The sequence below is a fragment of the Hyaena hyaena genome, unplaced genomic scaffold, assembly GCF_003009895.1.
Source record: "Hyaena hyaena isolate Hyena2069 unplaced genomic scaffold, ASM300989v1 scaffold_50, whole genome shotgun sequence".
NCBI classification, from domain to species: domain Eukaryota; kingdom Metazoa; phylum Chordata; class Mammalia; order Carnivora; family Hyaenidae; genus Hyaena; species Hyaena hyaena.
The window spans coordinates 552,513-564,242 of record NW_024080682.1 but is presented as its reverse complement, the minus strand read 5'-3'; the positions used below and the strand labels follow the sequence as shown (position 1 = coordinate 564,242).

Here is an 11,730-nt window from a genome sequence, read left to right as displayed (position 1 = left end):
TGTAAGTGAAAAAGTTCGGAGATGGTCTGCACAACAAAGTGAGGTATTGAACTGTATACTTCAAAGCGGTTAAGGTGGCAAATTTTGTGTTACATGTATTTTAACATAAATGGAAAAAATTTTTAAGTAAAAAAGAAAAACATCATGACCAAAAACAACAAAAAGTGGATGTGGAAAAGCCTTCAAGCCTGCTTGTCTCCGTCCGGGACAGTGCGGTCCTGGGCAGCGCTTGGGGCCCGGGATCCCCAAGTGTCCATTGTGTGTGGGACGTAGCCTGGATGGGGCCAGGCTAGGCCTCTGGGGAAGCGGGAGAATCTGAAGGGACAGGTCTCCACCTCCACCTGGGCCTCAATCACAGCTCCTCCTGGTGGGTGGGGGGGTGCAGGACCCTGAACCCCAAAGTCCCTACCTCCTGCCTCCTCCCTACGGAGGCTCCCACTGCCAGGACCTTGCCTAAGGCTCTCTGAGGCCCATCCCTTTCAGCAGGTAAGAGTTGAGCCTCTACCATATGCCAGGCTCCGTGCCAGCTGCTACTGGTAGTTTGAGAACTCCTGGGAGACCGCGTGGAGGGACAAGGGTCTGGCTCATGGGACTGGATGTAGGGCAAGGGCTTGTGCATAAAGCTAGGAAGAGGGGTCATCCGTCAGTGCCTGGCCCTGAACCTGCAGTGGAACCGAACCACCACTCCCCGCTCCGCCACCCCACCCCCCACCCAGGGAGGTGTGTGTGTGTGTGTGTGTGTGTGTGTGTGTGTGTATGCAAATGTGTACGTGTGCGTGTGCGATCCGAGAACAGGTAATGTCTGCCGCCACTTAGGATGCCCCGAAGGTCTGTATGAATCCGCGGGCGCGTAGGTGCATCTACAGACCTGAGGCTCATCTGTGCCCGGCGCGAGAACCACCATGAACTTGGCCGTGGTGATCGCACGTTCGGCTGCATGGGGCGCCGCCGCCTGCTCCGATCCCTAACTCATTATTAAGCTCCTCGCTCTTTGCAGACGCTCCCTGCGCCTCCCCCGCTCCGGGCTGCAGCGGCGCAGGCGCCGGGCTGAGCCGAGCGCCGAGCGGGGAGCGGGCGGCCGCGCTCCGGGCCGGGGTCCCGGGGGAGCAGGTGAGCGACCCGCGCCGCGCGGCCCCCAGGCCCTCGCGGAGACGCCGCCCGGCCGCGCTGCGCCGGCGCCCCCGCCTTCCCCGCCTGGCAGTGCCCGTCCTGCCTCTGTTGGCATCCTCCCTCCTCCCCCTGCCTGGCATCCCTCCTCCCCCCTGCCTGGTATCTCCTCTGCTCCCGCCTGCCTGGCATCCCTTCTCCTCCCTGCCTGGCATCCTCCCTCCCCCCCGTCTGGCATCTCCCCCTGTCTGACAGCCCCCTCCGCCCCCCGGCCTCTCTCCGTTCTCCCCCCTGCCTGGCATCCCTCCTCCCCCCTGCCTGGTATCTCCTCTGCTCCCGCCTGCCTGGCATCCCTTCTCCTCCCTGCCCCCCGCCTGGCATCCTTCTCATCCCTTCCCTTCCTGGCGCCGTCCCCTCACCTGGCGCCGTCCCCTCACCTGGCATTTCATCCCCTCCTCCTTCCCTGATGTCTCCCCTGCCTGCCGCCTTCCCCGCCCCCAGCCTGGTGTCTCTGCCTCCTACCCCCTTCCCGCACCTCTTCCATGACCCCCATCTCACCTCCTCTCCCATGCCTCCCCCTTCGCCTCTCTGCCTGGCATCTTCCCCCCTTCCCTACCCGGCCCCTTCCCGCCCTCCCTCCACCTGCATTTCCCCTCCTCTTTGCCTGGCACTCGCTCCCGCGGGTACCTTCCTCTCCTCCCTCACGTCTGGCACCTTCCCTCCTCCCTGGTTGCCTTGCACCTCCTCCTCCCCCTCGCCTGGCACCTCCTCCCTGCCCAGTATGTGCCCATCCTGCTCCTGCCTGGCACCCTCTCCCTCCTGCCCTCTCCCCTGCCTGGTACCTTCCCTCCCTCCTTCCCTCTGCCTGGCACCTCCCCACCTCTCCCCTGCCTGGCACCTCCCCTCCTCTCCCCTGCCTGGTACCTCCCCTCTTCCCCCCTGCCTGGCACCTCCCCTCCTTCCCCTGCCTGGCACCTCCCCTCTTCCCCCCTGCCTGGCACCTCCCCTCCTTCCCCTGCCTGGCACCGTCCCTGTCTCCACTTGGCATCCTCCTGCCTGGACACCCCTCTCCCACTCGGGCGGTCCCTCTGTCTTCAGCCTTCCTGTAAGGCACCTCCCCCCCCTGAGCTGGTAACCTCTCTCCCAGGGGCAGCTGCCTCCCCTCATTACCTGCCCTGCCCCCTCACGCTTCTCTGAGTCACCTCCTGCCCAACACCACCTACACGTGACCCCGAACCGCTCTCAACACCGCCCCCCCATACCTAGAGCGCTGCCTTCTCCTCGTTCCCCACACCCCCCCTGCTCAAGGACTTCAGTTCACAAAGTGGGTTCTGACCCCAGCCTGTGGCCTTCCTGCTCCTGCGGGACCGCGAGACCAGGAAGGCCGCGCCCACGGGGAGAGGCCAGCACGAGCGGGGCGGGGGGGGGGTGAAGGGCAGGCCTTCTGTACCCGCCTGCCACCCCTCGGAGTCCCTCAGATGTCTCTGGGCTCCAGAAGCCATCCAGGCGCCAGGAGGGCCTCCAGGGTCACGCCCTGGACCTCCGAGGCCCGGCCCCGCCCCCCGCCGCCCCCTTCCCTGCCTGTTGCCCCGCCGCAAACCTTGCCTCCCCGACTGGGCCTGGGTCCACCTGGGTCCTCTGCTCTGCTCTGCCCCAGCTCAGTCCTGCACGACCCGGTCTCTGTCCACTGCTTCCTGCTCTCACACTGCTCCCGCCTGCCCGACACCTCCATCCGGGTCCCTTTCGCGCACCTGCTGTTCTCTTTCTCAGACCTGCTTGTCACAGACTTTGGACCCCCCAAGCTGGCCCTCTCAGGCTCCCTCATCAGCCCCCAGAGGTCCATCTGGACTCTGCCCTTGGGGCTCGGGGTCTGGGCCGCCCCTCCCACCGCCCTCTCCTTTCAGATTCTCCTCACAATGGCCCTTGGTGCTGCAGGCGCAGTGGGCTCTGGGCCCGGGCACCGCGGGGGCACTGGATGACTCCCCGCTGCAGGAGCCTGCCACCCATGACTCCAGGCCTTCAGCACCCACCCGCCGTGGTACAGGTAGGCGCTGCCCCCCGCCCCCCGCCGACCCCAGGAGCAGGAGCCCTGGGACCCCGCTGGGAGGTGCTGGCTCCCGGCCTCCAGCCATACTCCACCCCAGCCAGACCCTCATGCCCTCCCCCTGCTGCGGCCACTCCCCAGACCCTGGTGACATCTCTTTCCACCCTTGAACTACCTCGTGCCCCCCACCTCCTGGCTCCCCGCTCCTACCTTTCAAAGCCAGTCCGAGCCAGGAACCAGTTTTTGGTTCACGTGTAAAGGGCCCGGGGCTCTGGCCTCTTTCACTTCCTCTGCCCACAGACACACTCCCCCACTGCCTCTGTGCTCAGCTGTGCGTGTGCTCCTGCTCGCCCATGCACACCGTGTGCACACATGCTCCCTGCTAGCTGGGAGGAGCCTGCTGGTGTCCAGCACACCTGGGCTCTAGACGGCGAATCCCAGACGTGCTGTGGGAATCCTCTACAGGCCTTCCGGACCCCAGGCGGGGGGTTGTGCTTGGCAGGAGGGGGTGGCTGCGGCAGCCGCGGACCTCAAGCTCAGAGGTGCCCCAGGCCCATTGCACGTGAGTTGGACCTTCCAGAGCCTCCTTGGCAAAGCATGAGGAGGCTGGCCTGGCTAGTACCACAGCCGTCCCACTGGTCCAGGAGGAAGCATGAGGCACTGGGTGCAGAGGCCGCCTGCCTGAGAGCCCCATTCGGTTGGGCCGGAGGCCTGCGGTTCTGGTCTGAGCTCTTTCCGCCCAGTCCCCACCCGTCATTCCGGCCGCCTCACCGGTGGGAGTCTCCCATGACAGGCTGTGTGCTGTGGGGCCCCGGAGGTGTTAGGGACTTCATCCTGCCCTCAGGCCCCGCAGTCCAGCAGGAGGAACGGACTTGGGGGATCCCGAGGGAAATGCCACAGCAGACAGTTCACGCCTCAGGCCTGTGAGCCAGGGAAAGGCCTTGAAAGGGACAATTTGGAAAGTGGGCTTTCAGAGAACAGGGCAGTGGGTGAAATGAGGGTGCCTTTCTCAGCTTCTCCTTCCTCAGAAGCAGCAGACGAACTCACTCTCCTGCCTGGGCTGTTCTAAAGGCCAGGGCAGCCCTGTCCCTCTCCCCTCCCCACCCCTGCCCGAAGGGTGCTGACATGGGCTGCTGGAGGAGCCTGGTGCTGACACCTGGGGCCGGTCACTGTGGAAACAAGTGCGGTGCTGGCACAAAAGTCACGGCTCCAAACAGAGGGCCTGCCCACGGCCCCACAGCCTAACCACTGCCTTACGTGGGCCTGCTCTCCAGCCAGCAGGGATCGGCTTTTTAATGCAGAATCCTAAAGCAAAGGGTAGGCTGGTGCATTTTCTGGGCAACTCTAAAGTTCTAGGCCATCTGCCTAGGAGGCGGCTGGGGTCCCTGGGAGGTCCACCAGATCCAGGGTCCCCGCGTGGTGGGTCCTCATACGTCATGGCTGGTTTGGGGTACACTGAGCTAAGCCCTCACGGGACCCCCCAGCAGCAGTCGGGCACCCTGAGCTGTTGCCTAAGGGAGGTTGGACAGTAGAGGACGGGAGGCCTGAGAAGCCTGGGCGGGGTTGGGGAGGCTCTGAGGGCGCTCGGTACATCCCGGCCACACCTGGTCCTGGAGTGGCCTGGTCAAAGGTGAATCAAGCCCCCCCCCCCCCAAGGTTCCTGGGGACTCAGGAGTCCCAACCTCTCCCTGTGATGAAGAGGGTCAGGAGGGAGGCGCTCGGGGGAAGTTTCCGGCGTTCTGCTTTAGAGCCACACTCGGCACGTGCTGTCCCAGGCAAGGAGCCGGCTTTGATGCTTGGTGGCTTGGGCACGTGCTGTCGTTTGGATGCTGACAGGCCCCGTGCTCGCGTCTAGACAGCACTGCCGGCGGAGCCCAGGCGTGCAGCAGCTGGAGGCTGTCTTCGCCCCAAGCGCTGGCAGTGTGATTGCAAGCGCGAGCTCGTTATTAGTGAGCGTTAAGTGGCGGAGGTAATGAGCTGGAGGTGTCACCGGGAGGGGGTGGCCCGGGAGGAGGTGTCACGAGAGGAGGCTGGGTTGCAGTCACACGGGGGTGAGTGAGTGGCCCTGAGGTTTGGCAGGATTCTGGGCCCTCTCAGATCACGGGGTCTGGTGGGCGCATAGCTGAGGGACGCCTGCGGGGGCCACGGCCGGGTCCCTGGTGGCCCGCGCGGGTGAGGGGCGTGCAGACCCTCGTGAGGACCCCGTGGGAGAACGGTTGCTCGCTCGGGCCGGGCCCACGTCGTCGCTTGCTTCCCAAGCCGCAAACCCGATGTCTTTGTTACCTAAACTCACGTCCAGGAAATGTGAGAACCTGTCTTAGGAGCCTGTGTCCTGCTCATGCCTTTCCCGGAATTTACACACTTAGATCGTCTGCCATGTCAACCTTCGTTCCAGACCGAAGAACGTTCTGGGGGCCGGAGCGAGGAGGAGCATGCTGTGGGGGAGGGGAGAAAGGCGGGGACCACAGGACGCAGGAGGACGGCCCGTGCTCCGCGTCCACTCCATGAAGTCCACTCCAGAAAGGGCTGGAAGCAGTTTGCAAAGACACGCGGAGTGAGCAAGGCAGGAGGTCGGAGGTCAGGGACAGAGGGGAGGGAAAATGTGCTGTAGGGCCAGAGAGAGGGCTAGTGCCCAAAACACAAACTCTGAGGCCCCGAGGTGGGAAGCCAGGAGCGCTGAGGTCACTCACCCTGCCCAGAGAACCGAACACCATTGGCTCAGAAACACTGTGCTTGGGGGCCATGAGACCCCAGGAAGTCCCTCCCGCGTGCTGACATGAGGGGGACCCTGGTGACCGGAGCGAGGCAGTGTCCTCAACAATACCACGGGCTTCCTAGGGCCGAGGCAAAGAGCAGACACGACAGTGGGCAGCCTGGTAAATACTGCTGGTCGGGCTCAATCCCAAGACGGAAGCTGGCACGGCTAGAGGAGCGTATCGCACACCTTCCGGAAACCCTCGACACGTTAAGAGTTACACCCTTTCTGAGAAACATCCAGCAGCAGGGAGGTCTGTTTAAAATCGGGACTGAAGTACAGTCACGTTCTTGGGGAAGGGTAGTACCCTTGCGGGAAAATAGAGACCTCCGTCAGCACATAGCCCAGCAGGTGAGTTTGGGTACACGGTGGGACCAGTCACACGCCTCATGCGCTAGGTCGCGAACCCACCGAGAAGCAGGCACGCGTACCCTGCTCCCCCCCCAACCCCTGTGGCAGACTAGAGAAAGAAGCTTGAACCTGAAGCCTGGATGTAGCAGGCAGATCCTACGCCCTAACTTGGGTTTCCTTACCTGGGGCGTAGGGACAGGTGGAGATGGGCTCCCTCAGGCCAGCAAATGCACCCAAAAGGGAAGGGCAGGCTATAGGGGACGCCCCTGATGTCACCGCCCCCAACCCAGGAGAGGAATTTGTCCCCTAGATGTCAGTCCCCCACCTCATCAGGCAGAGAGCCCCTCCCAAGAGGAAGAGGCCTAGGAGAAGTGGCGGGATCATTCGAGAGTCTTGGGGAGAATAGAATAGAAGTTTCCTGGTGAACACAAGACAGACAGGGGCACAGGGTCCCCTCCACAGTGGGGGCGGGGCTGGCCGTATTGCTGACAGTGACACAGAACCTCAAGCCCTGACCTGGGAGTGACATTTGACCCTCCCCCTTCCTTCTCTCTCTATTGCAACAATCACCTCATTTTATTTCATCTTATTTTATTTTATGCTATTTCATTTCCTAGACACATCTCCATTCCGCCCGCCTCTTCCTCACGTCACCCCTGTAATGGTGCCGCTGTCATCCTCTGCCCAGACCCCTGAGGCAGACGCCTCGCCCCACACTCAGTCTGGGGCCTCCTCCCAGCCCCAACCCACCAAGGGGGCCAGTTTCCTGCAGCACAGACCCGGTCTGTTCTGTCTTCTGTCTTCATGGGCCTCCAGCGCCTGCCCTCGCTCAGGGCCTTCACACATGCCGTTCCCTTTGCCTGCAACACCTTTCCAGCTCTCTTCACCTGCCTCATTCTGCCCATCCCACAAGTCTCGACCGAAATGCCACTTCTTCCAGGGAGCCTTCCTCCCCCCTCCCCCGGAGTTGGCATAAAGTCCCACCTTCTTACATCTTCTAGCGTGTACCCCCAATTTAAGTGTTTCATCGTCGTGCTCCTTAAAGGCACAGACTGCATCTGCCTTGGTCGCCACAATGCAGGAAAATATTCTGTGAATGACTGAGGCGGGGAGGCGGGAAGGGGGCGGCTCTGACCGCTGATCTTAAGATGACCCTGAGACCCCTTTGTGCTGTGAGCCCTGCCCTCTCTGCACCCCCACAACGCAAGGGTGGGCCTTTCCAGCCTTCCCACCTTGAGCCGCCGCCCCCTGAGCTGCTCCTGGCAGTCCCTCTCCCAGACGACCGATTCGCCATGCTCACATCTCCCATCTTTAGTCGTTGTTAAGGTGAGGAGAATCTTCCTCCCTGTGACCCTGGTCTTGCCCTTCGGAGTTACAGAGAATAAACCCCTTTCTGCCTCCATGACATTTGACATTCGTCCACACTCCCTGTGTCGGCTCTCAGGACGGTTCAGGTCTGGTGTCTTCAACCGTTCTAGACTCGGGGCCTGTGCAGGCTGCTCAGGGCCTTGCCGCCCCCCTGGGAGAGCCCCCGGGGGGGCGGGGGGGCGGGGTGGAGCTGTCGTCTGGTCAGACAGGCTTGGGGGCCGCCCGGGCCTCCGTGGGTAGGCGGGCTCTGCCCGTTACCAGCTGGGTGATGTGGGAAGAGGCGCTTAGTTCTCTGAGCCTCCGTGTCTCATCCGTAAGGTAGGACTTGATGCCCCTTCTGTTAGGATTCAGTGGGATGCTAAGAACCGAGCACTCAGGTTAAGATCCAGCACGCGGCGAAGGCCAGCGCGCCCCCTTGTCGCCCTGTGGGTTCAAACATGATGCTCGGTGCCGCCCTCCCCACCTCTGCGTCCAGATGTCATCTGTGGACCCTGTGGCCACGTGTCCCTTAGTTCCAGGCCTGGCTTCCCATTCCCGCTGCTCTGACACTGTTGGCTCATAAAGGCCTGGAGTCAGGGAGGGGCCCCTGGGCCTTGCCTGCCGTCAGCTGAGACCCCCGTTCTCCCTGCGCCCGTCTCTTGAGGTCCGACGCGGAGCCCTCTCGTCGTCAGCTGGAGCCCGGCTCCCCAGCCGGCAGCCCTCCACGCGGCCCGATGCCGTCTGCGGGTTTGGAGGCCTGCCGTCTGTGCCGCTAATAAAGTTTTCAGTTGGAAATACAAGAGTGAGCTGGCGGGGTGGAGGGGGGAGCGCGGAGTCCTCTGGCTCTCCTGAGCTGTGAGCAGGTTTCAGCAGGGCCCAGGGGGGTGGACGTGGAGGAGGGGTCCCGGCAGGGGGAGGACGGGGAGGGGCACACAGAGAGGAGAAAGTGCAGCTCCAGCTTGGTCTACATCTCCCACCCCACCCCACCCAGCAGGAAGCATTATTTTGCTTTTCGCCTTTTCTTGCCTCAGTTTCTTCTCTGACCCCCTAGTCTACCACCCCACCCCCATCTTACTCTCACCTCTTCCTCCAAGAAAAAAACATCCTAGATACCCTTTCAAAACATGCCCCTTGAGGGGGAGCCTGGGTGGCTCAGTCGGCTAAGCGACCGACTCTTCATCTTCATGGGTTCAAGCCCCCCGTTGGGCAGCGCAGAGCCTGCTTGGGATTCTCTCACTCCTTCTCTCTCTCTGCCCCTCTCCCCTTCCTTCTCTCTCAAAATCAATTTAAAAAATTTTTTTTTATATTTTTATTTATTTCTAGGAGAGAGAGAGAGACAGCGTGAGCAGGGGAGGGTCAGAGAGAGAGGGAGTCACAGACTGAAACAGGCTCCAGGCTCCGAGCTGGCAGTCAGCACAGAGCCCGACGCGGGGCTCGAACCCACGAACCGTGAGATCATCACCTGAGCGAAAGTCGGACGCTTAACCGACTAAGCCACCCAGGCGTCCCTCTCAAAATCAATATTTAAAGAAACTCCCGTTGGGTGGACCACAGCCCCACCTGTCCAGACCCCCCCACCCCTGCAACAGCCCACCCCCCACCTGAGCAGCACCACCCGAGACTCCAGAGGAGCCCCCACAGGACAGAGAGAGCCAGGCCCACGGGTGCAGGGTACCAGCACCCAGGGTTGACTGAGAGCCTCTTGCGAGTTTTAGGAACCGCTGAGTGTTTTTCATGGTTCAGCTGATGGATCCTCACAAGACTGCGAGGTAAATGCTCCTGTTACCGTCAGCGCTTTCAAGAGGAGAAACTGAAACACAGTTTCATCGTGCTGGTGGGAGAGTCCCAGTTGGGGTCTGTCTGGCCGCGTCCCACGGGGGAGGAACATCGAGGTGCGCTGAGACCCAAACCATGGTGGCCCTCACAGAGGCAAAGCAGCCAGCCCTTCCTATGGGCCCAGGCCAGCCCCTTTCACCCCAGCACTGAGGCCCAAGGTCAAGGCTAGTTGTCCTGGTGCACAAAGTTCCCGCTGCTCATTTACATTAATTGCTGGGCCCCTGAGCCTTCAGAGTTTCCAACCCCTGAACTTGGGGGGGGTGGGGCGCGTGGTGAATTGGAGAAACCCGGCCTCTTCAAAAAGGGACAGCCCCTGTCAGCTCCATCCGATTGTTTCCAAGTGCATCACTGGCCCGGTGTTACCAGATTTCCAGTTTTTTAAGAGATTCTGGACATCTGGCTTTTTGTGGGAAATCTCTCAACTTTGAAGATTTTAAAAAGTGGGTTTTTAAAAATTTTGTTAATGTTTGTTTATTTTTGAGAGAGGAGAGAGACAGAGCTCGAGCAGGCGAGGGGCGGGGGGGGGGGGGGGGGAGACGCAGAATCCGAAGCAGGCTCCAGGCTCTGAGCTGTCAGCACAGAGCCCAACACGGGGCTTGAACTCATAAACCGTGAGACTGTGACCTGAGCTGAAGTCGGACGCTTAACCGACTGAGCCTCGCAGGCGCCCCTTATAAAGTGTTTAAGACATGGTGTGGGCCGAGCGAAAACTATCTGCCGTGCCCACTTTGCAACTTCCTCCCTGGGCTCGGCTTCTGCCGCCGCCACCCACCTGTTACCTCTTCTAGCCCCCTGGCCCGGCATTCCTACCCTGAGAACTCCCTCGAGGGTCCCAGGCATCAGCGGGCCCCACCCCGAGAGACGTTGCATTGAGTTGCTGGCGCTTTAGACAGCTTCCGGTCGTCTATGAATTTTAAACAAAATGCAAAGAGGCTTCTTGAAAACTTGAGGGTTCTCCCCAGGTAGAAACAGGAATCCCAGTGATGTGCTGTGAACGGGAAGGACCAAGGGTAGATAGGACACCCTCACAGTTTGTCTGCATTTTCAACCCAGGGCAGAGGCTGGTGAGGGCATTCAGGGCACCTTTGACAACCAACGGTGGGGGCCGGGGGCATCGGGTGAGCCGAAAAGAAGAAGCCCTTGAGATCAGAACGTGGTGGATTTGAGCCCCATCTTTTGTTTTGTTTTGTTTTTTGTTTTTTTAATGCTTTATTTATTTCTGAGAGAGAGAGAGAGCTGGGGAAGGTCACAGAGAGAGGGAGACACAGAATCCGAAGCAGGCTCCAGGTTCCGAGCTGGCAGTCAGCACAGAGCCCGATGCGGGGCTCGAACCCACGAACCGTGAGATCATGACCTGAGCCGAAGTCGGAGGCTTAACCGACAAGCCACCCAGGCGCCCCAATTGAGCCCCATCTTTGACACCAGTTCCCTGTCTGGCTCTGAGTCAATCATTCACCTTGTGTTCCTCACCTTTAAAATAGGTATAGTAGTATCCAGCCCTTTAGCTCCTGGGGTGTTGAAAGAACCGTATTAAATAATGCATACTGAGCTACTCTGTAGGCTAGGAAGCTGCATAAAGCTGTCTGTGTTCATTCAGAGGTGTTTGACAGTCTTACCCAATATCTTAAGCGTGACACAGAGACGTGGGCTGGACGCAGTGGTGTGCTGGTAAATATTTAACAACTGACTCTTGACAGGGTGGGAAGGGGGAGCTGAAATCTGATTTGTACTATTTGCCAATTTCCCTGGTATAAATACTCCTACCACGGCTGATTTTAAACTAGCGCCGTGACACTGTAGCACATCATCGGATGTTTCTGTGATCGAGTCAATTCGCTGCCTTGAAGACGAGGCTCAAAGGTTGTAGACTTTGTAGAGTGTCTGGAGGGAGGGCTTTGTGCCGGTGCTAGTCCTTTTCCAGTATGGTCAGCGCAGACCCTGATGAAGAGGGAAGGTCATGGTCATGGATTTATAAATGACCCACAGCTGGAAAGGATGACAGATTTATTGGATAACAGAACAAGATTCAAAAGATCTCAGGCTAGAATAATGGGCTAATTCTTACCAGATGAATATCCGCAGGAATAAATATGAGTATCTGTTCTTGAGTCCAAATAGGCAACTTTATAAGCAGGGGGTGGGAGACGTGTTTCGGCACAATCAGAGTAAAAAGAGAATTGAGGGGGGTGCCTGGCTGGCCCTGTCGGTGGACTGAGCAACTCTTGATCTTGGGGATATAAGTTCGAGCCCCACAGTGGGTTTAGAGGTTCCTTAAAAACAAAATTTTTTT

At 60.1% G+C, this 11,730-nt stretch overlaps 1 protein-coding gene across 3 annotated transcripts in view; it reads left to right on the top strand.

Annotated features, from left to right (window-relative positions):
• The first annotated feature begins 1,057 nt into the window (after positions 1 to 1,057).
• SMARCD3 (SWI/SNF related, matrix associated, actin dependent regulator of chromatin, subfamily d, member 3) overlaps positions 1,058 to 11,730 on the top strand; it is a 35,198-nt gene continuing 24,525 nt past the window's right edge. For 2 of the 3 annotated variants that reach the window (XM_039230728.1, XM_039230725.1), the window contains exons 1-2: positions 1,058 to 1,110; positions 3,012 to 3,151. In XM_039230728.1, the coding sequence (XP_039086659.1) occupies positions 3,083 to 3,151 (69 nt within the window). In that variant the 5' untranslated portion in view covers positions 1,058 to 1,110; positions 3,012 to 3,082. The remainder of the gene's footprint in view (positions 1,111 to 3,011; positions 3,152 to 11,730) is intronic. The other variant, XM_039230726.1, reaches the window with a different exon arrangement.